The 27,819-nt window shown below is 34.6% G+C and overlaps 3 protein-coding genes and 1 long non-coding RNA gene across 6 annotated transcripts; 2 read left to right on the top strand and 2 right to left on the bottom strand.

Moving 5' to 3' along the window:
• The first annotated feature begins 553 nt into the window (after positions 1–553).
• LOC146169909 (mitochondrial import inner membrane translocase subunit Tim10-like) lies at positions 554–2,413 on the top strand. The gene is made up of 2 exons (XM_083389340.1): positions 554–704; positions 1,752–2,413. Exons 1-2 carry the CDS (start codon positions 634–636, stop codon positions 1,966–1,968), a joined length of 288 nt encoding a protein of 95 aa, XP_083245466.1. The 5' UTR covers positions 554–633; the 3' UTR covers positions 1,969–2,413.
• Positions 2,414–3,170: 757 nt separating this feature from the next.
• Positions 3,171–9,779, bottom strand: LOC146169908 (uncharacterized). Of its 3 annotated transcripts, XM_083389256.1 has the most exons (9): positions 9,538–9,779; positions 9,040–9,142; positions 8,794–8,865; positions 8,433–8,555; positions 7,893–8,051; positions 7,498–7,613; positions 7,164–7,272; positions 6,452–6,577; positions 3,171–4,240 (listed from the first exon to the last, which is right to left on the bottom strand). In XM_083389256.1, exons 1-9 carry the CDS (start codon positions 9,633–9,635, stop codon positions 4,190–4,192), a joined length of 957 nt encoding a protein of 318 aa, XP_083245382.1. In that variant the 5' UTR covers positions 9,636–9,779; the 3' UTR covers positions 3,171–4,189. The 3 variants fall into 3 exon arrangements, with proteins under 3 accessions (XP_083245382.1, XP_083245383.1, XP_083245385.1); XM_083389257.1 differs by lacking the exon at positions 8,794–8,865; XM_083389259.1 differs by lacking the exon at positions 8,794–8,865 and having other exon boundaries at positions 3,171–4,012.
• Positions 9,780–10,063: 284 nt separating this feature from the next.
• On the top strand, positions 10,064–12,929 carry LOC146169907 (uncharacterized). Its single transcript, XR_014501107.1, has 3 exons — positions 10,064–10,389; positions 11,118–11,827; positions 12,049–12,929. It is a non-coding gene; the product is annotated as an uncharacterized LOC146169907 (long non-coding RNA).
• On the bottom strand, positions 12,634–25,534 carry LOC146169906 (ATP-dependent RNA helicase DDX42-like). The gene is made up of 15 exons (XM_083391014.1): positions 25,424–25,534; positions 24,256–24,335; positions 23,955–24,056; positions 23,330–23,404; positions 22,520–22,643; positions 20,255–20,558; positions 19,627–19,805; positions 18,562–18,710; positions 18,074–18,199; positions 17,324–17,482; positions 16,621–16,725; positions 16,141–16,260; positions 15,630–15,748; positions 14,493–14,726; positions 12,634–13,261 (listed from the first exon to the last, which is right to left on the bottom strand). The coding sequence occupies exons 1-15, from the start codon at positions 25,503–25,505 to the stop codon at positions 13,048–13,050; spliced, it is 2,172 nt and encodes a 723-aa protein (XP_083247140.1). The 5' UTR covers positions 25,506–25,534; the 3' UTR covers positions 12,634–13,047.
• Between the last annotated feature and the right edge of the window lie 2,285 nt (positions 25,535–27,819).

Raw genomic sequence — 27,819 nt, 5'->3', positions numbered from 1 at the left:
TGTTTGTGTTATGGGCCTGAGGATTTATATTAATTAAACCAATGACCAAACCATGTCCTAATTTTATTATACGACCAAAACAATTAGGTTTTATATAACGCAAATGTTATGTTCATTGATTTAAAAAGTATAAAATTTAAGAAAACAGCTGTTTTTCGTTTACAAGGCGAAGACAAAGTGAAACGTCACTGAATCGAAATCCAACACAAGACAAGTATTCCGATTTCAAGTACAACCTGATAAAAAGTAACTTAAAGGATCTTTAAAAGAGAAGTCTTCAATAAAACACAATGGGAATACAAATAACTAGTATTTGCCTTAATTTTTTTTCTCAGGGGTTTAAATCCTTTTCTGTAGCTTAGGATAAATAGTTAAAAATCCCATGTGCCGCCAGAGTGAAATAAACAAGAAGATAATTCGTAAAGCACCGAAGGAGAATTATAGAATCGCCAAGCGTGACAAACTATGCTTTGACAAGCGACACAAGGTTACGGATGAGCAAATTGTCATTGGCTCCTCCACGTAAGTACGATAACAAGGTTACCAAGTAAAAGACCAGCAAGTTTTTAAAATTATCTGTTTCTATAATAGTACAGTTTTGGAATTTACAAATAAACAATACACAGAATCGTCATGGACCCGGCCCAGGCACAGAAACTCGCCGCAGAGCTTGAAGTTGAAATGATGGCAGACATGTACAACAGGTATCTCGTTTGTGTATGTTTTTGTAATGCGTTCAATTGTATATTTTTGCCCACACTTTTAAAGGATGAATTGGTCACAATAATTTTGGAAAGTTTACACTTGGTTCGCATTGGTGGTTAAGTTGTAATATGCATATGAACCTTAAGTGTGCCTAAAGCTTAAATTGCGAAAATGTACACCTCAAAATTTAAATTCATTTTAAAAGAATATTTGGCGCTGGTCTAGAATCCTACCACAACGAAACACCATTTGGGTTAGGGCACAGGTTAGCGTTTGGGTTAAGGTGGGTCAACTATTATTATTAAATTAGGAATATAATATTACTTGACCCACCCACACCCAAACGCTAACCCGCATCCTAACTCAAATTTTGTGCGTTGATTTTAGAACTGTGGTAGGATTCTAGACCAGCGCCAAATATTGCATGCAGTGATATGTTAATGCATAATTGGGTGACTGACTGTATCATCTTACTTACAATTGAAAACTAAGCCTGACCTAAATTTGACTTTCCATGAAATGCTGGCAATGGCTCTAAACCTTCCAATGTGAAACACAACCTATATCCCTGCGTATCATAAAATAACCCTCAAGGTTTCTGTGTGATTTTTGAAAAACCGCAGTTGTAAACAGCCTTATTATGCCAGATAATCTTTATTTTCCAAACAACATTTAGTGAAAATTTTCCTCGTATTTTGTGTAGAATCAGTAATACTGTGTTTTGCTACTTTTTAAGCAACATTCTAATGCACTAAACTTTGATAAACATGTGTTTGTATGAATTGAACATGTTGGTTATACAAATTATTAGAAAACCAGTATTCTCTTTTCCTTGCAAACAAGATACAAATTACACATACCTTCTGTTTCTGACAAATTGTTTTTGGGTTTAACTATAATAGTCTTCAAAGATTTTATATGGAAATGCGTTTAGACATAAAAAAAAACACATAAAAATCATCGCATTAGTCATCTCTTTATGGAAATTATTATTTTACTGCTGCTTTTTGAAGTTAAACATGGTGGTACTGTCTTTTAATTTACAGGATGACAACTAGCTGCCACAAGAAATGTGTGAACACCAAATATCACCAGGGAGACCTCGAAAAGGGCGAAGCAGTTTGCATTGACCGGTGCGTGGCAAAGTACCTGGACATTCACGAACAAATCGGAAAGAAGCTGACGGAAATATCGCAAGCAGACGAAGAGGCAATGAGTAAAGCGGTGCAAAATCCCGGGATGCCACAAATGCCAAAGTCCTAGAAGTGCAACTGTGTTTTTACTGTTTAATTTAAAAGTGTGAAACCAAGGCTTGGTCAGTGGTTTCAAAACTTGTCCTTCCTGGTTATTCAGCCCCATAAATGTCGCATTTTGTTGTTACGGTGGCATCATTTATAAACACAAAGAGAATTATATCTCTTTTAATTTACCCACCCGGCGTTAAATAGGTCGAGAATTTAAGAGTAGCAAAGTTTTTGTTGTAAAACTTGTTGATCAACAATCAACAAACAGTGTCGTTGGTATTGCAGTTCTTATGCAAGAGTGTAATGAACAATATTTTGTTGTTCACATAAAATTACACTCATATAATGTTGTTTCAATGTTATTACAATACAACTTACTTATTCTAATTTTTTACATTTAATTTATAAATTTCCGATTAACAATGTGTATGTGTTATATAAAATAAATTTGTTTTTGTTCAGCATTTTTAATTTATAAGTTTAATGTTCACTGGAATACTTTCATAACTTTATATGTAGAAATACTGTTTTTTTGTGGCATTATATTGATATAGGCCAGGACTAGCAAACCTTTTTATTGTGTGGATTACAAACAAGACCTTAATTATTGGTCATACTGATGTCAATTTTATATACAACTTGCTATTGCATATTCTCTACAAATATTATTTCCTTGGTTGGTAATCAAAGTTTATTAAGATGTAGTTTGTAGGATTTGCCTGACTTTTAAGATCCTAAAAGTTATCCTGGTATATCTAATTGTTTTTCACACATTCTTTACTATATTTCGTTACTTTGACAATAAGTGGGTACCCCAGTATCTGAAACGAGTCACTTTTTTGCCCATGGGTCAGTGGTTCACCGTCCCTTATAATGGGATAAAAATAATTGGTAGATTATATTACCTATTTAAATTATACATTGCTGTATTTAAAAAATCAACTTTCAGGTAAAACTAACAAAAATATTCAAATTAATAGATTTTAGTTTCAAGCAAGGCATTATGATAAATGACAAGTTCTAACTCGAAAAAAATACATAAAAATCCATATGAGTTAATAAAGGTACTGAAAATGGCTTCTTTAATTTAAGATGATGTATCCTATTAAAAGATCAAACAACTATACTATTTAGAACAGTTCTAAAAAAAACAATGTAGGGAAAGATGAATTTTATTTTACAAACCATTAGGAAGTTATAAGATATAAAACTAATAGGAAAAGTATCGAAATAAAATTTACACACACCAAGAATTATTTTTTTCAGAATTCACAGTGTAAGTAACGACAAATATCTTATTCGGTTCGATACAAATTGTTCTCTAATACATAAAAATGTGTAAATATACAAACAGAATTATACGAAAAAAATATAGAAAATTTGGCAATTAACATTAGTAAATAAAGCAGTCTTTTTTATCTTAAACACAAAACAATTTTAAGATTTCTGTGCAGTACTTTTGATTTAACTGAAACAATTTACGACTGTAATAAACAATATGAAGCAAATGACTACTTACCCAAATTCATATTATTAATGTCTTTATTTTATTGTCATGGCAAGAAAGTTTTCATGAAGGCACATTGCTTCTGTGAACATAATGGAACACAAACTAACTGCATATGCAATAACACAAGTACAGCCATCTACTAAATCAAGTATGCCTCTATATGTCACAATACAAAAAGGTGCAATGGCACATATTGCAATTTGGCAATTTCCACGTTTGCAATTTGGCAACATACACAGCGTAAATTGAGATAAATTTATAGTCAAAAGTTGTAGATAATTAATTAAAAAATCTAGATTTAAAGAAACACAGAGGCAAAAATAGAAAAATCTGTCCTGGTCAATCTTGCTGACTTACAGCTAAATTTTTTTGTGTGTTATTCTAACACATTGTTAGTAGCAACAAAAAAGGTTGGTAAATTTGAAGAACATATTACATAAGTATTTGAAAAGAGGTAAGTAAGAAATCATATGTTTTCTCTAATGGATGTTTAAGCTTCTGGTGTAGAAAGTGTAGATCATTTTCTCTGATCCATTGCATCAAGAACACAGTCCTAGATTATTAATTGAATAGGTTGTTAATGTCACACATAGAAAAGATTGGCTTAACTTCCAAAAGACAACACTCACTACTTATTAGGTTTTATCAAATCAAGTAGAATAATTAATTAGTCAGTAGCAATTGCTAATGTATAATAAATTATGTGTTAGTAAAGTACACTTAAAAAGCTTTAAAATCCATTTTTATTCTCCCGCTCCTCCCATTTTTGAAGAATGATGTCCTGTCAGAAATTAAAACAGTGATCAATACCTCATTGGCATTTACATTTTCATGAATTTTTTTGAAACGCTTTCACACCTTGAAATAATTTCTTCTGACCATAATTCACATGACATCCTTCTACCTCATTTACAGGCTGTTTCTTTGGATATCTAATCCCTGCTCTAATGCAGACGGTCTTCATATGATCCTGTTGTTTTTGATCTTTTAACAATGCACTTCTTCTCTGTAAGTATCTGGTTTTTATTTTCTATAGCCTTTTTCTTTCGTTTTTACAAGTAAACGCAGCATAAATGATGAAGTAAAATATATCTGCTTTAAATAATGTGCTTCTTTAAAATATTTTTTTTGCTCCATGATTAATTATTTTTAATCATCCTACAGCTACTAAACTGCATTATCAAGCTTCATATTTTAAAACAAAGTAATAGGCCTACAATCAATAAATTGCCTCAAAAATAGTTTCATGAAAAAAATCGTGAAATATACAACTTATAAAAAGCAACCTCTCCTTTGTTTGAAACTTAAATAAGCACTTCAGTTGAACATGAAAAACATAAAATGTTGTAGCTATACAGACACTTGAATTATGTGTGAACAAGAGGTAAAATTGGAATTAGTTCAGATCGACTTATCTCTAATTTCAAATCTGACAGAGCAATTTATTGATATTATTATTTTGGATTATAAAAATTGTTTCATCTAAGTATAGCTTAAATTCATTCAATGATTAAGTCACCGGAATTTTAAAATATTTTTTTTATTTTAAACTTTCAGCTGTAAGTTTTTAATTTAATAATAAATTTCAAAGCCAAAAAGGTCGAGTAGATCGACAGTATCTTGATTAAGAAGTTTCGACACGAACTTGTATCATCTACAGTTAGTGAAGATGAACCACGTGATACAGAAGGCAATCGACAAGACCAAGCCCGATCACAGGCCTGAGCTACTATGTCGTTATGTAGACGACATGTTCTTGGTGATGTTAAATCTTTGGACATGTTTTTTAACTGTATTAATTCAGTTCACCCCAGTCTATCCTTCACTAAAGAGCTGGAACATAACAAAACGATCAGTTTCCTAGACGTTCTAGTGGAAAATACAACCGGAACCCGAACATCGACATTCAGGAAACCTACTCACATAGGTCTCAACACTAAATGGTGTAGCTTTACACCTCGACTGTATAAACGTAATTTGTTTTTTTCCCTGTTGCAGAGGGCTTACAAGATCGCCAACTCTTACAAGGTTATCCATGTGGACATAAGCAAGATCAAGCGAATGCTACTACGTAACGGATATCCCTTGGAATTTCTCGACAAATGCATCGAGCAGTTCTTTAACAATAAACACCGAGTTGAAAAAGCACCTTCAGTACCATGCAAAGAAAAGCAATTACGTTATATATTGATGCGACTGCCATACATAGGCCCAGCTTCACACCATATACGCCGTGAAATTCACAGGTTTGTACTTACTGGTGGCAAAGTTGGATTTCGATTGATCCACGACACAACCAAAATGACGAAATCGTTTCGAATAAAGGATCGACAGGAACATTTGCAGCGATCTAGTGTCGTGTATAGATTAACGTGTTTATGTGGTGCTTCCTACATTGGTCAAACCGGACGAAATCTTTTAACGAGGGTCAAAGAACACAGAGTGGACGAGAAATCAGAGGTTTGCAGACATCTTCTGCAGCACTCGGACCATAAGGTTGATTTTTGCAAACCCGAAGTGCTCGGAGGGGCTTCAGACGTATTTAGATTGCGGCTACTCGAGTCGCTATCTATTCAAGACTGCAGCCCTGAACTGAACGTCGACACCTTATCTACACCGCTCTACCTATTCAACACCAAAAGGCTCCAACTGTAAAAACTCTGATGATAACAATTGCGTCCTACCTTTTATAAGTGAAGCTTTGATTTGCTTTTCAGTCACACACTAACTGAAGATGATACAAGTTCGTATCGAAACGTCTTAATCAAGATGCTCTCGATCTACTCGACCTTTTTGGCTTTGAAATTTATTATTAAGCTACATTACAGATCCGTGCATAGTGTACCCAAGTTTTTAATTGATTTAAACTCTGCTTTCATATTCATGTTTTTTATGCTTTGTAAATATAAATATAATGCTAAAATTCCGCTGGAGCCAAAAAAGCTTGCATTTTTCTAAGTTTGCAATACAGCGACAAACCAGTTATGTTTACCTGCTGATGAAGCTGAACTTGCATTTTTCTTCCAATTCCCTGAAGGTCATTTATTGCTTTTTCCTTGAGTCGTAATTGTAAAGTCTTGTCGTCTAGCATTGCTTCTAGTTTAGCGCAGTTGTCACACTAACACAATACATTAAATTATTTCATTAATTTTCAAGACAATGTTGAATGTGTAGTATTGCAATGCAACCACTGGACTTTAGTGTACTTAAGTCATTTCTGTTACCATAGACTTGACTTAATGTTTTGGACAAATGAATTGAGTTGAAATAGGTTCATTAAGCATTTTTTCTTAAAATTGGGTTATTTATCTTAATTTTTGCACATAATGCAATCTGCTTGCTATATGTTAGGACTTTGTTATTTTTTTAGTCAGTTATTGCTCATAATTAGACCAGTTTACCAATTTAAATCCTTTAACGTTTTATTTTTATAACAAGGACTTGACTTGGAGTTAACTTGCTCAAATTATGACTTGGGCAAGTAATGTCCTGTACTGAAGTTGTTTTACCAATGAATTGACTGGGACAAATGACATGTTTTTTAAGGCTAATACACATCTTGGAAGATTAGCTAATGTTTATTAATTTGTGAGCACTTTTCCCCATACAGTATAGACCCATTCAACACTATTGTAGGCAATTGTTTCAATTCCAAACAAGATAACAAAATAAAGCAACCCGGCCACTTAACAACTTGTTTTAACCTGTTTGGGTTTGAGCTGAAATTGTTTAAGTTTTTGCTGAAGTTCTCTGGCTTCTTGAGATTGCTTCACCAAATCACGTTTTAATTCTTCCAGCTGATGCTGTCTTTCCCTACAAAAAATTTGCAATAATTTTTTTAGTGTTTCTAGACAGCCAAAAATATACATAGTGAAAAAATCAATATAAAACAAGACCCTTAAAACATTTAGGAAACTGCAACACATGCATTAAGTAACTGTCTATATTTAAAAAATAAACAAATTTGGCTTATTTTAATAAAGATATTTTGGCTTAATTAAAAAAAGTGTATTTTCAGTTTTATATAAAACTTCTAACATTGAGTTTTTTCCCAGGGTATCTGCCATTCTTTTCTTAAGAACATGGAGTTTTTCGTCTTTTTCTCTTAGTTCTCTGTCTTTACTTTCTTGAAGCTCTTTCAGTTTTGCTTCATACTGAAAAAAATAATTTAAGATATTATTCTGTTAGTTTCTTAAAACAAAAAGAAATGAAAATAATTTTTTTTCACAAAAGTCTGAAATCGACACTAGAATAAACAGTATAAAAGAATGATGTAGATAATTTCTTTTTCATAAATTGAACTAACTCACATATAAAACAACAACCCACTCCCACCAATTGATTTTAAGTCACGTGACACTGGATGTAACACTTACAATTTAGGTAAAACAATAGGATAAAACAACTCTAAATTATGCTTTCAGTATATCAACCTCATCTATAATTGTTTGAACTCTTTCTTCATGGGATATTCTTGCTGCACTGAGTTCCCCTCGCAATTCTTTCTGTGTAATGTGACTAGAATCCAGTTCTAATTTGGTATGGGCATGTTCCTTTTCCACTGCCTCCAGATTTTGTTGGTATTCTTCATTCTGATTGACAAAAAATTTTGCAAGTAATGTTAGGTAAATAAGTTGAAAGCTGTGTCTATGGCCTCTATAAAAAGATGTCTAAAAATACAAAGGTTTAGGAAAATACATACAAAGACGGACATAAAAAATTAAAAACATAATATTTTTGGCAATAATACTAGTTGTTCAAGCTATTTTACTACATATACATTTTTAATTTAACATATTTTTTTAATTTCTAAACTAATCTACGTATCTTGGTTAAATATTCGAAAAAACAAATTGCCCAAGCCATTACACCAAGAAAATTGCACATCAACTTGAGTATGAAGTTGTTTAAAAATACAAGCAATTTAGGTAACCACCAATCTATTGTTTTAAATACATTTACATTGTTATTACCTTCACAGTAATAGTTGTTTGCAAATGATCACATGTTTCTGACTTCAGTTTTAGCTCTTGCCGTAGCTGGACTATTATTTTTTGCAGCGCCGCAATGTCATCCTTAAGCCTCTTTTCTCTTTCCTTAAAAGAAAAAAAAATGAATAATTTTTTTTCAATTTTATACCTTAATAAAGGAGCAAGCAGAAAAGCTTTATGTGTATATATTTTTTCTAGTGTGGCTTTAATTTTAACATTACTTTTATCACCCACTGTAACACAAACATCTCAAAACACACTGCAAAACAACATTTCAAACAACTAAAAAATAGCTGTTAAAAACATAATACTAAGCTTTAAACTGTATTGCTTTAAAGGAAACCTTTGATGCACTTAGCTTGTGCTTGGAAACCTCTTTTTCCTGTTGTTCTTCGTTCAACAAAGTCTTTAAATTCTGTTATGCGCATTTGCAAAGCTGGTTAGTGGTAAAGCTTTTGACACAACAACACACAGAAATTGTTAAAGGCAAAGCAAATAAGTCAATAAAATCAATCATTTATAAAGAACAAACAAACAAACTAAACCCAAACACATCAACAAAAAGGTAATGTAAATGTAAAGGTTTTACCTGAAATTCCCTTTCTCTTGCAAAGTCTTTTACTTGACTTGTAGCAGAAGGAATTGGCACGCTGGTTGTAAGGATTTGATTGATAGTAAGTGCTGGATCATTTCTGTTAAATAAACCGTTTGTCAAATTCTTATAACACATTTTAGTGATAAATAGGATAATGATAAGGCGTTTCAAAGTATTCCTTGATTAACATTAAACAAAATGTAAAACTTTTTATGTTATTGCACCGTATAATACAATGTAATTCATTAGAGAACATCAGTATATGCTTGTAATTGTATGTCTCATCAGATTACATACAATCTATATCTTGTCATATATTAAACAACACTGTTATTAAACAAAGTAAAAAAAGACTTAAATTTTGAAGAAAAACAAATAAAAATATTACATAAAAGAAAGTGTTTTTGTCCTTAAGGCTTGAATAAATTTCAAAAATTAGAACGCAAATTAAAATTTATTTAATTTTCTATTGGATAAAGTATGGCATCATACCGTAAAGGAGTTACATTGGTTCCTTGCTGAAGTCTTATTGCCCCCAGTGATCGCATGCCGCTGCTTTTGGCCCGAGGTGTCCTTGGAGTTTTTGACATCTTTAATGCTCCCTTACAAACTTGGAATCCAACTTAGTGCCAGAAAATATTAGTGTGCTAAAATCAATGCGAACTTTTATTCATTCTACTGTATAACCTGATATCTCTAGCGTCAACAGATTTTGTGTATTTAGGAATACGATAAAAGTTTTGTGTCTTGATGTTGACAGATTAAGGTGCCAACAGCGCCACCACCGAAGCCTGTGGCAGAAAAACAATTTTTGAATTAAAAAAGTTTAAATAAAATTGCTTGTTTTGCAAATTCCTAAGCATGTAAAATTTTAGAAAATTTTTAGTACAGTTATGTATGGAAATAACATAGAATTTTGTAAAATTGTTAAAAAATGAAAAGTAATGCTTCATTTAACAAAGTCACGGTTCATGGCGTTAGGCATGTTTTCTCTGCACATTACAAACAGCATCAACGATAATAGCAATAACCTTTCGCTATAATCCTTCCTTCTTTTTTGCATTTTCATTGAAGTGTTTCACTAGCCGTTCTTTTCGTGCTGTATCTTTGCTATGAGAAATATTTGCAGCGCTTTTCTTAACGATTTTGTATTGTAGCATGTTTGCGTTTCGATCTCTGTCGTTGTATTCGTCAATCAAAGGCAGACTGCCCTTCGCAAAAATACGCAGGAAAGTGACATCTGGCTCAGAAACAACTCCAACAGTGCCCACTGGCAAAGGCTACCTTGTCTACGTTTACGATGATTTTCAAATAAACCTTTCCAGGTTTGCTGGTTTTTCCGGGGTAAGCTTTTTCATTTAAATTAGAAATAACTTTTTAGGTTAATTGTTAGGCGCTCTTTCACTATTGTACTTGAAAAGTTATGCAAAAAAAAAATAATAATACCGCGTACCACAACCCATATTGTTTGGGTTAGGGTTAGCGTTTGGGTGAGGGTGGGTCAAGTAATATTATTAATAATAACTTGACCCACCCTCAACCAAATGCTAACCCTAACCCAAACAATATGTGTTGTGGTATGCGGCATTTGAAGAAAGTTTTTTTTTTTATTAATTTTTACGTACAATAGTGAAAGAGCGCCAATTGTTATGATAGGAATGTTGAATAATTTCTGATCGCAGCCTATAACCAGTGTCAAGCGTATCATTGCTGAACTTTTAACCCTAATATATTTTACTTCCATGTTTTGCAATCCTGTAGTGGTTTCTATTTGGTCTTGAGATTGATAGACTACGCAGCGCAAAGCAATTTTTTGCCCAATTTATATACTAAAAAAAATGATTAATTTTTTACCAATAATGACGTCGTTTGGTGTCGGATCTCAATACTTGTCCAAATAGATATATATAGATATATATCGCAATCTGTATAAAAAACAAGTTTAGGATATATCCGTTTAGTGACAATTTAACCACCTAATCACTATTTAATTGATATTTAATCTGTGTGAAAATGCTGTACTAAAAGCATTATTTTGAAAGAATTGCTAAATCAGTTGATTTATGTTGCAGGTTGGAGCTATGCTGATATCTGCATATTTGACCATAAAAGTCAAATTACAATTTGATGAAAGATTAGAAGAGGTGCAAAAAGAATCAACACCCTACTTGCATCAATTGTATAATGGATCCACTGGCTACGCTATGACAGCATTCTGTCTTGTTATGGCTGCTGGAGTGTTTTATTTAACAACTTCACTACCAGGACGTGTTGTAAAGAAGATTGTTCTGTCAGTGGACCGACAAACTGCTCATTTTGTGCTGTACAACACTTGGTCGAACACAAAAATTGTCAGACACCCAGTAAAGTCTTTGGGTTATAAGGACAATAGAGTATATATTGATAGGAACAGAAAGTACTACCTGGCAACCGGAGCAAAAATTCCTAATAAGGATTTGTTTAATGTCACACTTGGTTTGTATCAACCCAAACAATAAGTCATTTGTTTTCTAAATTTCTGTAACTTTTTGAGTTTATTTAAAATATAAATCGTCGATTTTACATTTAGCTGTAGGCTGTTGCAATACGCTTGATGTCTGCCATTTGTTCTGTGTTGGCAAAATTTAAATACTCTAATAAGCTTTATAGTGGTCTCACAAGCAAAACATTTCCTCTGCATCAATTTGCAAGAAGAAAGCACTTCAACCTTCCCCAAAATGCCCCGGTGTATATCTTTAAAGATTTTCCTCTTTTTACAGCACGCATAGCTGGATTTTTTGGAGTAAGTATAGTAAGAGCTGTCCTAATAAATATACCAACATAACCATATTTTGATGCATAGTCATGTGCATTATAGTGGAGTTCAATTTTTACATCTTACAAAAACAATTCTCTGGTGTTCCTTAATCAACAAATAAAAATATTTTTATAATGGTATAATAAATTCATAGTGCTTTACTGTGTAAACATGTGCCAGTAGAAATAGACACAGATTGTTTGTAGGTCGGAACATTTCTTGGTGCCAGCGTTTATGCTTGGATAACATTAAAAAATGATGAACGACCCCCGGCTTCAGATATCTTCGGAAGCTTCTACAGGGTGATCACACACCGGTACTTTCTTGCAGCTGTTTCGCTAGCTTCTGCCGGACTTTGCTATTACTTTACAGCAACTCTATCCAGCAGGATAGTGAAGAAAATTTTCATTTCAGCGGATCGGACAAAAACAACTGTAGTGCTGTACAATGTGTGGCAAGGGACACGGAAAGTCACCCATCCAGTGGCAAACCTCTCAAGGGATGGTGGCATGGTTTATGTCAAGGGAAAACCAAAGTATTATTTAAGTGATTTAGCAGAAATTAATCACCGGCAGTTTAATTTAGCATTTAGCTAATTTCCTAAAGTTTTGCTACTTGTAAAATTTGTATTTAAAATAAACATTGTATTGAATTAAATATATATGTTGCTTTTTTATGCATATACCAGATATTTTACGTATAAGTATGACATATTAATTATTAAATCAGAAAACAGTAACCAAAGGTAAACTAAATTTTTTTTTTGGTAATTTTAAACATGCAGTCCTGTCTGAAAATTCTAATATAATATTAATGATCAACTAATTCTTCTGAAGATCAGCCATAGATGTAGGTACTAGGTAGAAGTACAATGGAAGATTTTATAAACAACTGACACAATTTTTTAAAGATGAATGTTATTAAACCATGCGATTGCATCGCGAGTATCACATTTACTATTATACAAAGTTAACATAATTTAAAAAGCGTGAACTGCACTTCTACTTGTAATTGCTGGATAGTCCCAATAAATTTGTTTCAGACAACTAGACTGACAACGTTTGTATAATTACGATTTGGATAGGACAAATTGCCAATCGAAATTGGTACCCCTGAACAGTATTTCCAGTAAAATTTGACACTCAGAAAGGTTACAAAACTTAAAATAAAAGAATGCATAAAAAGTAAAAAAAAATCAAGAGTGCTCAAGCGTCCCATCTGCTTTTTTTCTTTCTACGTCCTGTGTCCGTATTGGCCGTTTCTCCAGAATTCCACGTGGCAGCATTTTGAGCGTCGTTGCTCTGCACGAAGTTGGACTTGTACTGGTTTCGGAAGTACTCTTTCATCGAAGAAGCTCGGCCTCCCATCACGCCAGACTTCTGCTCCTGGCGAAATGACGCCATTGTGTTTCCTTGAGAACTGAAATTTAAATTCCTGTTTTAGGCGTGTTTTATAAAAGAGGGGCGTAGGGCTGCGGAGTTGGAATTTGGGACTAGAGCAACACTACGAAAGACTACCCGAGTCCGGCGTACACATGCGCAATACCATATTAGAAATGTTAAGGCCACAAAATGTAAGTTGTAAAGGTGGAATAGCATAGGGGAATATTTCCAAACCATTTATTGTGCGTTATGAGTGTCAGGGTTGTTCCTAAGCAAAAAATTACACTCGCCAGCTGGGCGAGCGGCTATCAATCAGCACTCGCCCGGTCGAAATAACACTCGCCAAAAATGTGGGCACGCCGTCTGCAAATTTACGTCCTAGCGCGGTCATTTTGTGGGTTATCGTTTACCTGTCTTGTAGTTTCAATACGTAAACGTTAGTATATCTTTACATGATATGTCAGTATCCTGATGAAGACGTTGTGTATAGCACGTCCAAACGTCGATCAATGTTATTATACTGCTGGATGAACAACACTTTGTTATATATTTGCATTTAAACTTATTGTTACCAAAAACTTGCTCTGAATTTCGTAATACAAACAATTAAATAAATACAAAAAAGTAGAATTATTATCATGGGTACATCGCAAGTCCAATAAACTTTTCCAAACTTTTTCCAAACGACTGGGTTAAACATTTAAAAATTAACAACGTTTAAGTTAAACAATAAACCTCATAGTTATTTGCCACTGCAGCAATGACGTCTTTGATTGTTTGCAGTTAAACGGTTTTTTTTTAACGGGACAAAGAGTCTTTATTACGAGCTTCGAACGTGACTTAGATTAACATTATTATTTGTGTAGTGTTGAATGTATTTGCGCCTTAGTGTTTAGGGAAATAACTGGCGCTAAGTTATATTTCGCTTAGTAGTGGTGCTTAACACAAGTTGTCCTACAGACCTACACCAACTAATTAAATTTCTCGCCGAAGCCACTCGCCAGTCGGGCGAGTGGGTGACAATCAGCACTCGCCCGGAGCGATTTACATATTTCCAACTACGTATTGTGGGTGGGTAAATTATGTGACACCCCTATCAGTGGATTGTTAAATATCCCCCTAAATTTAATACCGTAAATGGGTGAAATACAGGCTGTCGAGTCGGACTTAATATTTTAACAAAGTCGGATGCAGGTTATTTCTAACCGACTCCGCAGCCCTGTCGTGAACTTCACCAAACACAACAACAGCAACAAACAACATCCTACCTTGGAGCTCCGAGCCCGGGTCGGTCGCGCACCGCAAAGCTGGTGATTCGCTTTCCGCTTCCCTGCTTGTATCTCGACTTGCGGAATCGCTGGTTCTGCATGGCGAGCTGCATCAGGGAATCTGGCACTCGTTGGTCGGCGCTTTCCATGTTACGCACAAGGTCGCCGGCAAATTGCGACTCGCGTGACGTGATAAGGGTGTAGGCCGTGCCCTTCTGGCCGGCGCGACCCGTCCTGCGTGAAAGAGTGTTGGGAGTGTAGATTAAGGTTGTCAAGTGTTGTAAACAACTCATTTTTAAATGATTTAAGTTTAAGTCAAGTCTTTTTGTGAAATAACTTAAGTCCAAGTCAAATCTTTTTGTATAAATGACAAGTCAAGTCCCGGCACAAGTCATAACTACAGCAGGTTAATTCCAAGTCCTCCGTAATAAAATTAAACCTTAAACTACAAAAACGGTGAACTCGTTCGTTTATAACTTTATAATCATGAGCAACAAAACTAACACGCATGATATGGTAAGAAAATTTGTTTAAAGTGCATTTTACAAAAAAAAATGCCTAATGAAAACACAGTCAAGTTCAGTTATTTAAAAACTTTTGTTAAGTATAGATGTGATTACAACAACCAATTTTGGGATTTAGGTAGTGTTGTAAACAAGTCATTTTTAAGTCGCAGTCAAACCATTTGTAAAAACCCTTTCCTAGTCATTGTTAGAGCAAGTTCACTTTAAGTTATTGACATAAAAATAAAACGTCAATGAACCATTGAAATTGGAAAACTCGTCAGTATAGAAGCAACACTCTTAACTAAAACACTACAAAAACGTATCATATAGCAAGCAAAGTGACAAATAATATTTTTTTTATTAATTTCGTCAAGAGTTATTTTACTTCATGTCAAGTCATTTTGCTCAATAGACTTCGGTCAAGTCAATTCAAGTCATTTGAAAACAGTGCTTTGTACTTTAGTTAAGCCAGTTGACTCAAGTCATTACAACACTTAGCACTTGTCAGTCGGGCGAGAGTGTATCAATCAACACGCGCCCGGAGCAAAGGTAAGTGCAAAATTTTAACCCTGTACAAATGTACATTAACATGTGTGTTGAAAATCCCTGGATTTAAAGTCTATTTTCCTACCTTCCTATTCTGTGCGTGTGTGTGTCGATATCCCTGGCGACATCAAAGTTGATGACGTTTTTGACCGAAGGGATGTCGAGACCTCTGGCAGCCACGTCTGTCGCAACCAGCGTGGCAACCTGACAATAATCGACAAAAATATTACAGAATCTTCCGCGGGAAACAGAGTGAATTGGTTTTGTTTGTGACCGTTAGGTGCGTTTTTACTTTACTAGAAAATTTTGAATTTACTTAGTCAAAAAAGTTTTTTTGAATTTACTGGCCCCAGGTCTTTCAAAATGTATTGAGGTATGAGATTCCCACCAGTTCTATTTTTGGAAGAGATTTTCGGCAAGAAGCGGCGAAAATTGTGTTGGAAATTTTTCCAGTATAGCTTGGTGCAGTTTCTTTTTCGCTATTTATCTGCGACTAAAGGTAAACTTGTGAATTTATTACGGTTCCAGTGAAATTGCTTTGCCAGATAATAATGTTGGCCAAGTTTGTAACCGACACCAAGCATTACTTCGCTAACCTGTTTTTTCTTGAACATTGTAATCACGTTGTTTCTGTCGTACTGGTTCATATCACCGTGAATTAGGGCGACATCGAATCCTTCGTTTTTAAGGTTGGTGGCGAGTTCTTCGGCGTTCACCTAGACGAGATTTTTAGCAACGTTATACAAAGTTCTAGTTCGTACCAAGCTGACGTGGGACAACTAAACCTATACTGGCTTTTTAAAATTAAATGAGTTTAAATTCGGGCATTCCAGTTTGTTTAAATTAGACTAAAATTGGAATTAGATTAGTTCAGTTTTCAAAAACTAGATTTACTGAAATATTAAAAACTATATAAACTAATTACATTTATTATTTAAAAACATTTTAGTTTAAATCGCGACTTATACTTATAACAATGAGAATAGAAAATATTCCTGTGCCAACTTTTACACGTTTTAGCCTAGCTTTTGTTTTTTAGACTGTAAAAACGACCACAAGTCGTTTCGAGTAGTGACCTTTTTCGTGACAAAAACAAGAAGACTCCCTTCGCTTGTGAAGGGAACGATGCGATTGACCAGCCACTTCCACTTTATTTCGGGGTTCTTGAAAACCTCTACAATCTAAAAAACGTAAAAAAATATTGTGAAAACAAATCACTTAAGTCAATTAACGAGTATGCTGACTAATTCGTAGTTGTAAAAAATATTTCAATGTATAAAGACTATGCTGTTTTCAAACGACATCACATTAGTCTTAATTGTAAAATGACTTTACCAGTTAACCTGAAATTTAGTCATTTAGATGAATGACGATGGTCAAATTAAGTGCTTAATTTGATAATTTTTTGTAAAAATCAGGTTTTTTAGTAATTGCATGGTTATTTATGACGGCTTACCACTTAAAAAAAACAACAATAAGCATCCTGCTCAGTGATGAAGCAGTAGTGCACCACCCGTAATTATTTAATGCAAATTTTTATGTCATTCTCTTAGCGAAAATCTCGCGTTTAAAAATTCGAACTCCGTTTTAAACAAAAGCCTGGAGAAGTCTTATTCAGGCTTTCTAATAAGATAAGTATAGTTAAAAACATTCCAAAAATATGCACTTTGTTAGACGTACGCACATTCGTAGTTTAAAACACTGTACAGTGTACATATTAAAAATAAGCACAAATCTAGAAAATCTTTAAAGATGATCTCAGTAGAACCTAAAACTTACTTGCGTAACATCGGTGTTAGCTTCCCCAATATCTCCCTGCACGATCCGCACAGGGTCTGTGAGAATGTCTCTTGCAAGTCGCTCTATCCTCTTCCTGAAGGTGGCGCTGAATAGCAGTGTTTGTCTGTCGGGTCGGATGTGGTTGGCAATGGACCGGACCTAGAACAAATATGAGCAAATAGAGTTTTTATTTAAATTTCAGTAGTCCTTGAAATATACATATTGTAACAGTGAAACAGCCTAGGGAACACTAACGCTTATTGGATTATTACCATTTATCATGAAGAGAGGGTGAAATTAATTATATAATGTAATACAAAACATATGGCAATATTTTGGGGCGTTCAGTATAATAAAAAAAACATTTTCTAAGTTTTTTTTTAAACAATTCAATTCAAAAAAGATGGTTGCCATACAAATTTATGAAAAAAAATCTTTTTAGTTTAAAGAAACATTAAAAGACTTTAAAAAAGGTAAACTTGAATCTCACGAAGTTTTTGGAATATATTTCGAAAACAAAACAGTATAACTACCTTGGTTAAAACAATTAAAAATGTTTTTTTATAGTTTTTACTGACACTTTCTAAAAACATGATTAAGCTGTGGGAGCTTGTGTAAAGACATAGGACTTTTCAAAGAATTTTCAATACACACTTAATTTAAAGACGTTTACAGAATTTTCAAGATTCAAAAATTTTTTTACCAATTAAAAGTAGTTCTCTTATCCTACGCATATTAACAGCTGCATACCTGGTATTCGAAGCCCATTTCAAACATCCTGTCCGCTTCATCAAAGACAAGGTACGTAACTCGAAGGAGATTAGTGTTTCCCTTTTTCACGTGATCGATTATTCGGCCCGGCGTTGCTGCTACGATCTGAAAAGGAGCTTTTTTAGTCTTTACAGAAGGAATCGGATCATGAATAGACTGTAGAAAAGTTCTACTTTGAACTAATGAAGTACGGTTGTTCGAATCCTTGTCATGATTGTAATACAATTTGTCGTTAAGAACGCCATTTATACCGTTTTGTTAATTGTGTAACTATACCATTAGTTTATTAGTATAAATGTAAGTGGAAGTTTAGTATTTTGCCAAAAAAAACGGTTATAAGAAAAAAATGGCAGGGTATTACCTGCAGTGATCAGTAAAGTCCACCGTCATTGTTAGGTAAATATCACATTTTGGAAATCCAGCAGCAAGCTAAAACACAAAAATAGCATTTTAACCACACTACGCACCTCGCATCCCTCGGCTAGAGCTTTCTGCTGCTCGTACATGTTTCCGCCACCAAAGCAACAGGCGCTGTGGAGTCCATAGGCCTTCCCGAACTTTCGACACTCGGCGTGGATCTGCTGGCACAACTCCCGGGTTGGCGCCACTATTAAACCTGCAAGTCAATGTTAGAGGTTGCAACTTAATGGCCAAACTTTTAATAATGGTGTAAATAATTATCTCTCAGCAGCTTTATGGCCAACATTATAATTTTAGCACATATTTTCTTCACCTTTTAAAACTGGCTGTTTAGTGTCAAAAGCCTTTTGAACGGTCGCTTTTATAAAATCCCTATACTATTGTAATCCGTAACTACAAATTGGTACAGCTATTGTCGACAAAATGTAAATCAAACCTTCGAGCAAATGTTAGGGTTGCAACTTACGGGGTTACGCAGTTTAGTGTCAAAACGACGCTTAACGGTCGCTTTTATAAAATCCCTACTACACTATTCCATAACTACAAAGTCGTACAGCGATCGTCGAAAAATGTAGATCACAAACCTGCGAGAAAATGTTAGGTTTGAAACTTAGAATGTACGATAACATCGGAAGAGTAGATTAAGTCGATTCGACATGACTTGTTTATGACTTACTCTGCGTTGCTCATACCAAATGCCGAGAACCCCTGGCAGAAACTTGGTGTGTTTACCCCCCAAAAAACAATGATCAATCTCCTCGTAATATACGGTATATTCTGGTCGATACGTGCGATTCGGGACATAATTTTTCCGCATTAATTTTAACTGTAAGTCAAAAAATAGTAAGCATGAATGACTAGCAATTTAACAAAATCCATGTTATTCGTTAAAACTAAACCCATTACATCATTAAGAGGCGTTTCCTAAAGTACATTAAAAGGCGTTTCTAAAAAAGAGTCTCAATTTTTTTTCGCTTTATCTACAAATGAAAGGAATGCATACCAAAATATATCTTATTTAATATGACGTCATTTTTACCGAAAATTCTTTAGCACACCTGTAAAAAAAAAAAGCGTCCACGCAACGGCCCTAATTATAAGTCCAACGTTACCTATGGGTCCTTCTCCCTTCTTAAGTGGAGCTTGGTCCATGATGTGAAGAAGCATGGGCCAGATAAAAGCGGCGGTTTTACCCGAACCGGTCTTCGCGATTCCAATCACGTCCCTGCCAGCCAAACCACAAGGTATGCCTTGCGCTTGGATCGGAGTCGGCTGCGTGTATTCTTGCTTCCTTTAGAAAAAAAGTTTTGTTTTTAACTTTTTTCTGGGCTTTTTTGGCAGGAAAGATTCATGGCCAGCGCCTAAGCGTCTCAATTTTGTAAAGCATAGATTCTTTTTTTAAGCGGACCTATTTTCAAGTTATACACTAAGATTTTAATTAGGCATTAATGGAGCCCCTAAAACTAGTCAACGTACACGCAAGGAATTTACGGACCCCAGTTTAAGAACTCCTGGTCTACTCGACCCAACCAACGTACTCCGAATAAATCATATTCTTTGACAAATAAAAACATTTAATTGATATTTTACAGTTTAGTATACACGATGTCGGGCCAGTAGTTTTTCGTACATAATTTCGTGATCAGACTAATTTGCGTAAGTTCGTTCTAAAACACAGATAGTCCCCAAACACTCTTTGAGCGCGAAAAAAAGTGTCATCACACAGCACAAAAATCCCACCTTATCACAGAAAGCAGTTTCTCGTCAAATCCAAAATGGCCAAAACTGGACACAGGCTTGGGTGGAAAAAATCCCGAAACCTTTATGCCGAGTTTGGATCGCAACGAAGCAGCCTCGACAACTGACAAGGCTGCAATGTCAGGGTGCGCCGTGTAGAAGTTCTTCTCAAAAGGCTTGTACTCAATCTCGGAGTGGTAGACGACTGGTAGGGGGTCGATCATTCGCTTGTTAGCGGGTGCTACTGGGATCGGATTTCCATCTGTGTCGTATTCGACTTGTTCGTCCTCATCCAGGAACATTTTCCCTACAAGATAAAGGACTAATAGGCGCCGAACGGGGGTGTGCAGAGCGTTTTTAGACGCTCTGAATTTCTAACACTGCATCAAAACGCTCGGAAAATTAACCAAGTTACGCACGCAATTAGTGTGCAAAATTAATTCTTTTAACTTTTAGTTCTTTTCCTGAATTACAACGTAAACGTAGGCATGAGGTCTGTGAACCCCCAAAGTATTTATTTTAGTTTTACGAAAATGCATTTTTTACTTATTTGTAAATTAATGATCATTTTTGCATTGGTTGGAAAAAAACGCTCTGGAATTTTGAAAGTTTGACGCCTTTGAAAGGACTCTTGCTAAAACATTTTTTTTCTACCTATGGGTAATGAAATAGCAATAAATGGCTTATAATTATTAAATAAAATTTATTAATGCTGTTTGACTTATGCTTTGTTAGCTTATGAAAAGCTTAAAGAAAAGAATTGAGTCGCTAAAGCTTCGCTGTGATATTAGCGCTTAGTATTCAGGCCGCAGTGAAAAAAGGTGAGAAACACTGTGCTAATTAAAGATTTGAGTTTTACTTGCAATTTTTCACTATTGAAAACTATAGATAACTTAAAATCACGGTTAACTTTTAGCAACGAAATAGCATTAGGTTTCCATTAAGCTTAAGCTACTCTAAGCCAATTTATTGACCATTCTTCTAGCAATTGGGCAAATGAATAATCTAGCGAATGAATATAGTTCAAACTAATGATTTGCAGCAACATGCTAAAACATTATTTTAAGTTTTTAACAGCATTCCGGACTAGGAAACATAACTTATCAGAACATGATCTTAATAGCAGGAGTGACCAACCAGTCAAAGAACATGACTATTTTACTTGGGTAATCGCAAAGAGTCGCATCTTATACATGAACAAAATTTATACAATCTCTTCCTTTCTTAGGTGCACACATACTTTTTAATTTTAACTCCATTTATTTTAAATGTTGCACGCTAACAATATGGCGTAGCATACTTTTAGTAATTTTTATTCACACTGCAAAATAAATGCCAACATGCTGTCAAAGTTTCTAAAATCCAAAAAAATAAATTAATCCAAAAAATAAATTTGAGCTTACAAGGAATATATACAGGGTGTCCATAAAGTCTTTTATTATTAAAAAGTGTAATGATGAGATATCGCAATGAGGTTTGTTTTATGTAAATCAGTATTTCATAAAGTTTTTATTGGCACATTAAATACACTTCTAAACATTTAATGAACTTTTAATTAAAAACAATCAAAAATATCATTACTTTATTTAATACACTTCTATATGGGCACCATTAGTTGCACGAAGCACATCTAAACGGTTAATTTAGAAATTTTGTCAGAAACAATAAATTTTAGTGTCAATAAAAACTTTATGAAATACTAATTAAACCTCATTGCGATATCTCGTCATTTCATTTTTTAATAATTTTTTTAAATTGTAAAGAGACTTTGTGGACACTCTGCATTCAAAGTTGCAAAAATTTAACACTGAATATTTCTAAAAAATTGAATAAAAGATCCCTTGTTGTTTGTCTAATCCAAGTTTGCAGTAGCATTGCAATTTTGAAAAAAATGTGGTAAACCAAAAACATTGGCTTCAAGCTCAACTTGTGCTTAACTTTATTAAAGGCGCTATTAGATTAGTCGATTGTACCACCGATTAGCTGATGCAATGTGAAAGTTTCTGTGGTCGCTAAAAGAGTAGCTGTTGCTGCTGAAAACAGGTTTAAAATTTGAGGGTGGTTACCTTTCAAGCCGCCATTTACAATTCCTAGTGGTGAGTAAAGGAGCGGGAAAACTTAACACTAAACTTGATGCAAGTACTACTTAATGACTGTCAAATGCCTGAGCGCTTCATGAGGCATCTTAAAATTGTATTACAGTAAAATTGATGATAAATTAATTATTATACTGACAACAAGGCAAATGCTCAACTTTATATAGTTTACCTGCATTCGGATTTTCCTCCATAAACTTAAAGTAGAGTTCTTCAGAATCAAGATCCTCAAGGTCATCTCTCACCCCTTTGTCAGTTTCTGTGGCTGTTACTGGTTTTGTGGTTTGCTTTTTCACCTAGTAAAACAAAATAATACATAACTTTTACAAGTTTACTTCATTTGATGGTTATTTTAATATTGTATTAAACTTGGAACGTTGTATTTTCAGCTAGCAGCTTATGCGTATGCATCAGCAATGAGACAGAATGGGAATAATCTATTACTTGAATACACTGTAGATCATCAATAGTTTAATGTTTGAAGTCTAAATTACAATAGGTATACGAGGGTCTAATAGTACAGGGCACTTTATCAGGGTCTTATTGTGAGCACATGATAAAACCTAGAATAGGGCAGCTAGCTGATAAAACAAAACATAATATTATAGAAAATGTAAGCAGACCCAAGGTTAGCAGTTTTTAAAAGAAACAAGTTTCGCGCCAAAAAAAATTAAAGCAAATTTAGCTGATAATTACTATAAAAATGTAATATAGTTTTTCCTGAAAATTAAACAGTATTTTTAGAGCATCACTGGTATAATGTGAAAAATAAGAGTTTATTAAATATAGGTAGATTTTTTACTATATATACTCCATGTTTTAAGAAAATCGGTATCGGGTGGGAAAAAACTTAATTATCTGGTATTGGTCTAAAAAAGGGATAGCGGTTACTCTCTATAAATTTTTGCCTGAAATATTTCAATCAGCGTAATAATTTAGAAGAAAGCAAATCCCTTATCCTATGAGTAAGATGATGCTTTACCTCTGTCTCGATCCCAGCCATGAAAGCATCCAGCGGGTCTTCCTCCTCATCTTCTTCTTTCTTTGCTTTAATTTCCTGAACAGCGAACAACGACAGTTTTAAACCGATGACGATGAAATACTGGTTTGTATATAATTATATTGTTCTTCGTGTTTCAATTTCCGCTCCACACGAAATTATATTCTTAAATAGTGTTTTTTGTTATTGTCTTGCATGTTTGTTCACCAAGCGTGGATCACAACCACCTTTTGATCGATGCAATGTTTTACCCCTTTAGTGCTAAAAATGGTTGGCAGCATTAACATTACAGAAGCTACAACGACCACCATATCGCTGTAGGTACTGACAATTGATTAAAAAGTTAAAGCTACAAGATTTTCGCTGACAATAATTATACCACTTGAAATCAACTTTATCAAAAAATAGGTTGGAAATTATTTTAAGTAAAATGGCAAGAGTAAAAATTTGGCACCAAATATAAATATTTTTTAGTTTACTGTTTTTAAGTATTTGTCATTTTATTGTGAATATCTTTTAAAATGCAATAATTTATAACAAACCTTTATAATATATGAAATATATTTCAACTAGTTCCTGAATGTAAACCACAAGTATTTGTAAATACCTCTTTTTCTTCTTCCGTTAAAAATGGACATGCGGCTAAAATTTCATTTTCAGTTGCATCTGCATTTACATCATCTTCAAAGTATTCCTCATCAATATCATCCTGATATAACATTTAGATAAAAAAAAAATCCAATAAAACCAATTGACAATACTATTAAATAAGGTGAGGTTATAATATAATACTAAAACAAAAGGAGTAATTTTTGGATTCAAATTGAAGACAATGCCATCCACAGGGGAGATGGGGGGCATTAACTAATGTAATGAATAGTTTTGTATTTCCCAAAAGACCATCTCACCAGTTGCTTTCTTTTTGAGCCCTTATTTGATGATCCACTATAACTTGTGTAGTTTCCAACAATAGCTTGTCTGTTGTAACCTAAGTAAAAAACAATAAATTAATTGTAAATATACATTATATGTATGTAAAAATTTCATTAAAAAACTGAATACACAATTATTCCCATAAGAATGTACTTTTAATTCAAGCAGATTCTCCAGAATCAGAAGCTTCGGAAAATGTGCCTGGGAGACTTTATGCAGCAAAACTGCATGGACAACTGTTTTTGGTTAAATTGTCAAGGCTGTTATTAATATTGGTAAATTCGCAAAGCGGAAATAAATTAATGCTGCACATGTAATTTATTTTCTGCACAAGTTTAACTTTCCCACCATAGATACTTTATAGATACCTTTGCCATTTTTCTGTGAAGTACTTATCTAGAAAAGGTGGTCATACAGTTCCCTATGTTTACATAAATGAAAATTGCCCTTTCATTTTAGATATTACAGCAAAGATTTTGGCGCTGGTCTAAAATCCTACCACAGCGTTCAAACAATTATTAGATTAACGAACATTTGTTGGGTTAGGGTGCGTGCTAGCATTCAGGTTGGGATGGGTCAGGTATTATTATATTTTTTATTTAATAATAATCCAGTCTGGAAAGTATGGCAGATATCGACGAGATCTCGTTTTTTTTTTTTTTCGACAAACAGCTGAAAAAATCTGAGTGCACTTTCAAATTTCCGGTGCTCACTGTATTGCATACATTGCACTGTAAACGTATGCCGCATGAGCATTTTACATATTTGGGGTGCCGGTCAGATTTTTTTCGGGGTGCACTTTTAAAAGGTTGAAAAAAACTCGCAGGTGCACTTGCCATACTTTCAACAGTTGATAACAATGCTTGACCCACCCAAACTCAAACCTGCAGCCTAACCCAAATAATATGCGTTATATGGTATATGATTCTAGATCAGCGCCAACATTTCTGAATGCACCAAAACAATACAACTAAATTTAGAAATTGCCGGACAAAAAATATCCACAAGGGGTGATGATCAATCGCTCTTAATCCCCAAATACGTGAGGTTATTTGACAAGAACGAAAGACCGAAATGCACCTGCTTTCATAAAATAATGAATTACTACAGCATTACATCCACCAGCTCAGCCTTTGCTCATACCTTGTGCGTTGGTTTCGGGTTTAGAAGAGGAAGAAGATCCAGACGCGGGCAGAAAGTTTTGGTAAGATTTGCCGTAACTCATTCTTATTCCGAACCAGTTTTGTCTGCAACTGCAATCTCACAACACAGAAAGCAAGCAAATTGAGAAACAGAAGAAAATCGTTCGCGCGGAAAGATGTTGGTTTTCGTGTAAATAACGCCGGAACACCAGGTCATTTATTTTTTAGAAAATAAATTTTAGATGTTGGTTTACTTACACCAAATCAAACATACATGTTTGCAATAGTTTATTATGCAAAATAATTTTGGTTTTTCGAATAATGGTAAACTTTTTAAATAAAATGTACAGAGGTCTACGTGTGTTTTTGACGTTATATGACCTCATGTAGCGAATATTGGTTCATAGAATACTCATCAGTCAAAAAAACTATTTACTGGGCAAAGTTTTAATTTTTTAGATCCAAATATTTCATTTCAAGTTTAAAAATAATCGCCTTGCTGATAAACTGTCAAAAGATTGATGTTTTTGTTTTTTATAGGCTGCAAAAAAGGAGGAGCTTTCCATTTATACTACTTTTCTAGAGTAATCTTTAAGAAGATCGCGTTTGGTTGGTGAAAACAAATGACAGCAAAAATACTATCTACAAAAACATTTTTCATTGTTTTAAACAGAATAAAACCATGTCAAGACCCAGTAAAAGCCTTAATTGCTCAAGTTAAATCCTAATTAGGGCAAATACCTAACGAAAAAACTTCATTCCAAACAAAGTAATTTGTGTAAAAGACTACTAAAGTCAAATCATTACAACACTGACATTTCCTGTTAAAATTGGCCACAAACAAGGCCTTTTGACTGACGCTTTACCTTACAGCTCACACTGTGCTAATCACATGACGTCATTTCGCATAAAAGGCAAAAGGTAAACCTAGCTTCACACTTGAATAAACCACTAGCGCGTCCAAGATCACAACAGTAGTGTATTTCGCGCAACACGAGAGCGTATAGAAGGGGACAGACTTGGCATGGAACTGTTTAAGGAGTCCACACGGACCGGTGTCCCGGCGTCCACGCAAAGGGAGTGTCCCCCGGTCTCCCGGTGGAACCGCAAACAAAAAATCCACCAAATAACAAGAGAAGCGTGGATAACACAGGACATCGTTAAAGTCCGACCAGTTATAAGTCTAAGTTTGCGGTCTTGGGTTAGTTAAGTCGCGACGACGGTTAAACAACAGAAAATCAGTGGAACATAAATATCGAGTGATGCATTTCAAACGAGATTTGCTGAACGCGCGGCGCACACATTTCTATTTCGACGAGCTGATCTAGAATTTCATTTAAACGAGGCACAGCCAGTTAGGGGCTGGTAGAAAGGCCCATGTTAAAAATGTCACCCTAACACGGCTTTTCATGAGTTTTTTGTTTTACGACATTTAGCGTACACGAGGTTTGGCAAAACGCCCAAAAGGCACGGGAACGTCTTTCCGACGCGTTCCCAACGCAATGCACCCAGTAAGACAGCTTTAGAGCGCTTCAAGAACAAGCGGGGTGGTGCACGGTTAGTATGTATGCAGGAGTACGGATGTAAACGACACAGAGAACGGTTGGAACGCGAAAAACGATGATCGCTTAGTTGACACAAAAAGCGAAGGAGTGAACAGAAATCGCTTTTATAATGCTTAAACAGAAAGTCACACGCGCCTGGTGACACTTGTGCGCAACAAAATTGGAAACCATGTTTTGTCTGCACTACCAATGTTCATCATACGCGATGAGCACGTCTGTAGTTTGGGACTCCATAATGGTTGTTGGCGATTTCGTATCGACACAATTTCACTAGTTCGTTGTAAGTTCAGTGGTAAGAGTTTTCGGAGACGCTTAACGGCGTTTTGGCTGCAGGTCTTCTCATTAATAATTGTTAAAAAATAGAAAAAATGGCCTTGCTTTACGAAAATCACACACAACGTTAAATATCGGTAATTTGACAGATATATATAAAGATATATTTATTTTAACGTAAAGAATGCTGCTTGGTTTTATTCTACGGTCTTGTAATCGGCTTTTTAAAGATAATCATACGTTTGTACTTAGGCTACATAGCAGGTTGAAAACGAAGTTAAAAGTACAAGTGTATGAAGTGATATCAGTGCGCTATATGGCGGTTAGTTGGTCAAGCGGTTCGGTTGCTTTTACATTTGCCTGGTTATTGTCGCACGCAAAAGTTTCACACCCGTTAAGTAAACAGGAATGGCCGACAAACCAAAGCTGAGAATAAACGCAATACCTTCGCATACTTACGATTTAAAAAAAAGAAAGCAATGCTTCTGCCACCAAATCAAACAAAAAGCGAGGAGGTATAAGGCCCTAGCTGGCTCAAGCGAATGCTTCGCTATTTCGG

The sequence above is a fragment of the Ascidiella aspersa genome, chromosome 1 (assembly GCF_963924565.1).
Source record: "Ascidiella aspersa chromosome 1, kaAscAspe10.2, whole genome shotgun sequence".
In the NCBI taxonomy this organism is placed as follows: Eukaryota; Metazoa; Chordata; class Ascidiacea; order Phlebobranchia; family Ascidiidae; genus Ascidiella; species Ascidiella aspersa.
This window is presented reverse-complemented; position numbering and strand designations above follow the sequence as displayed.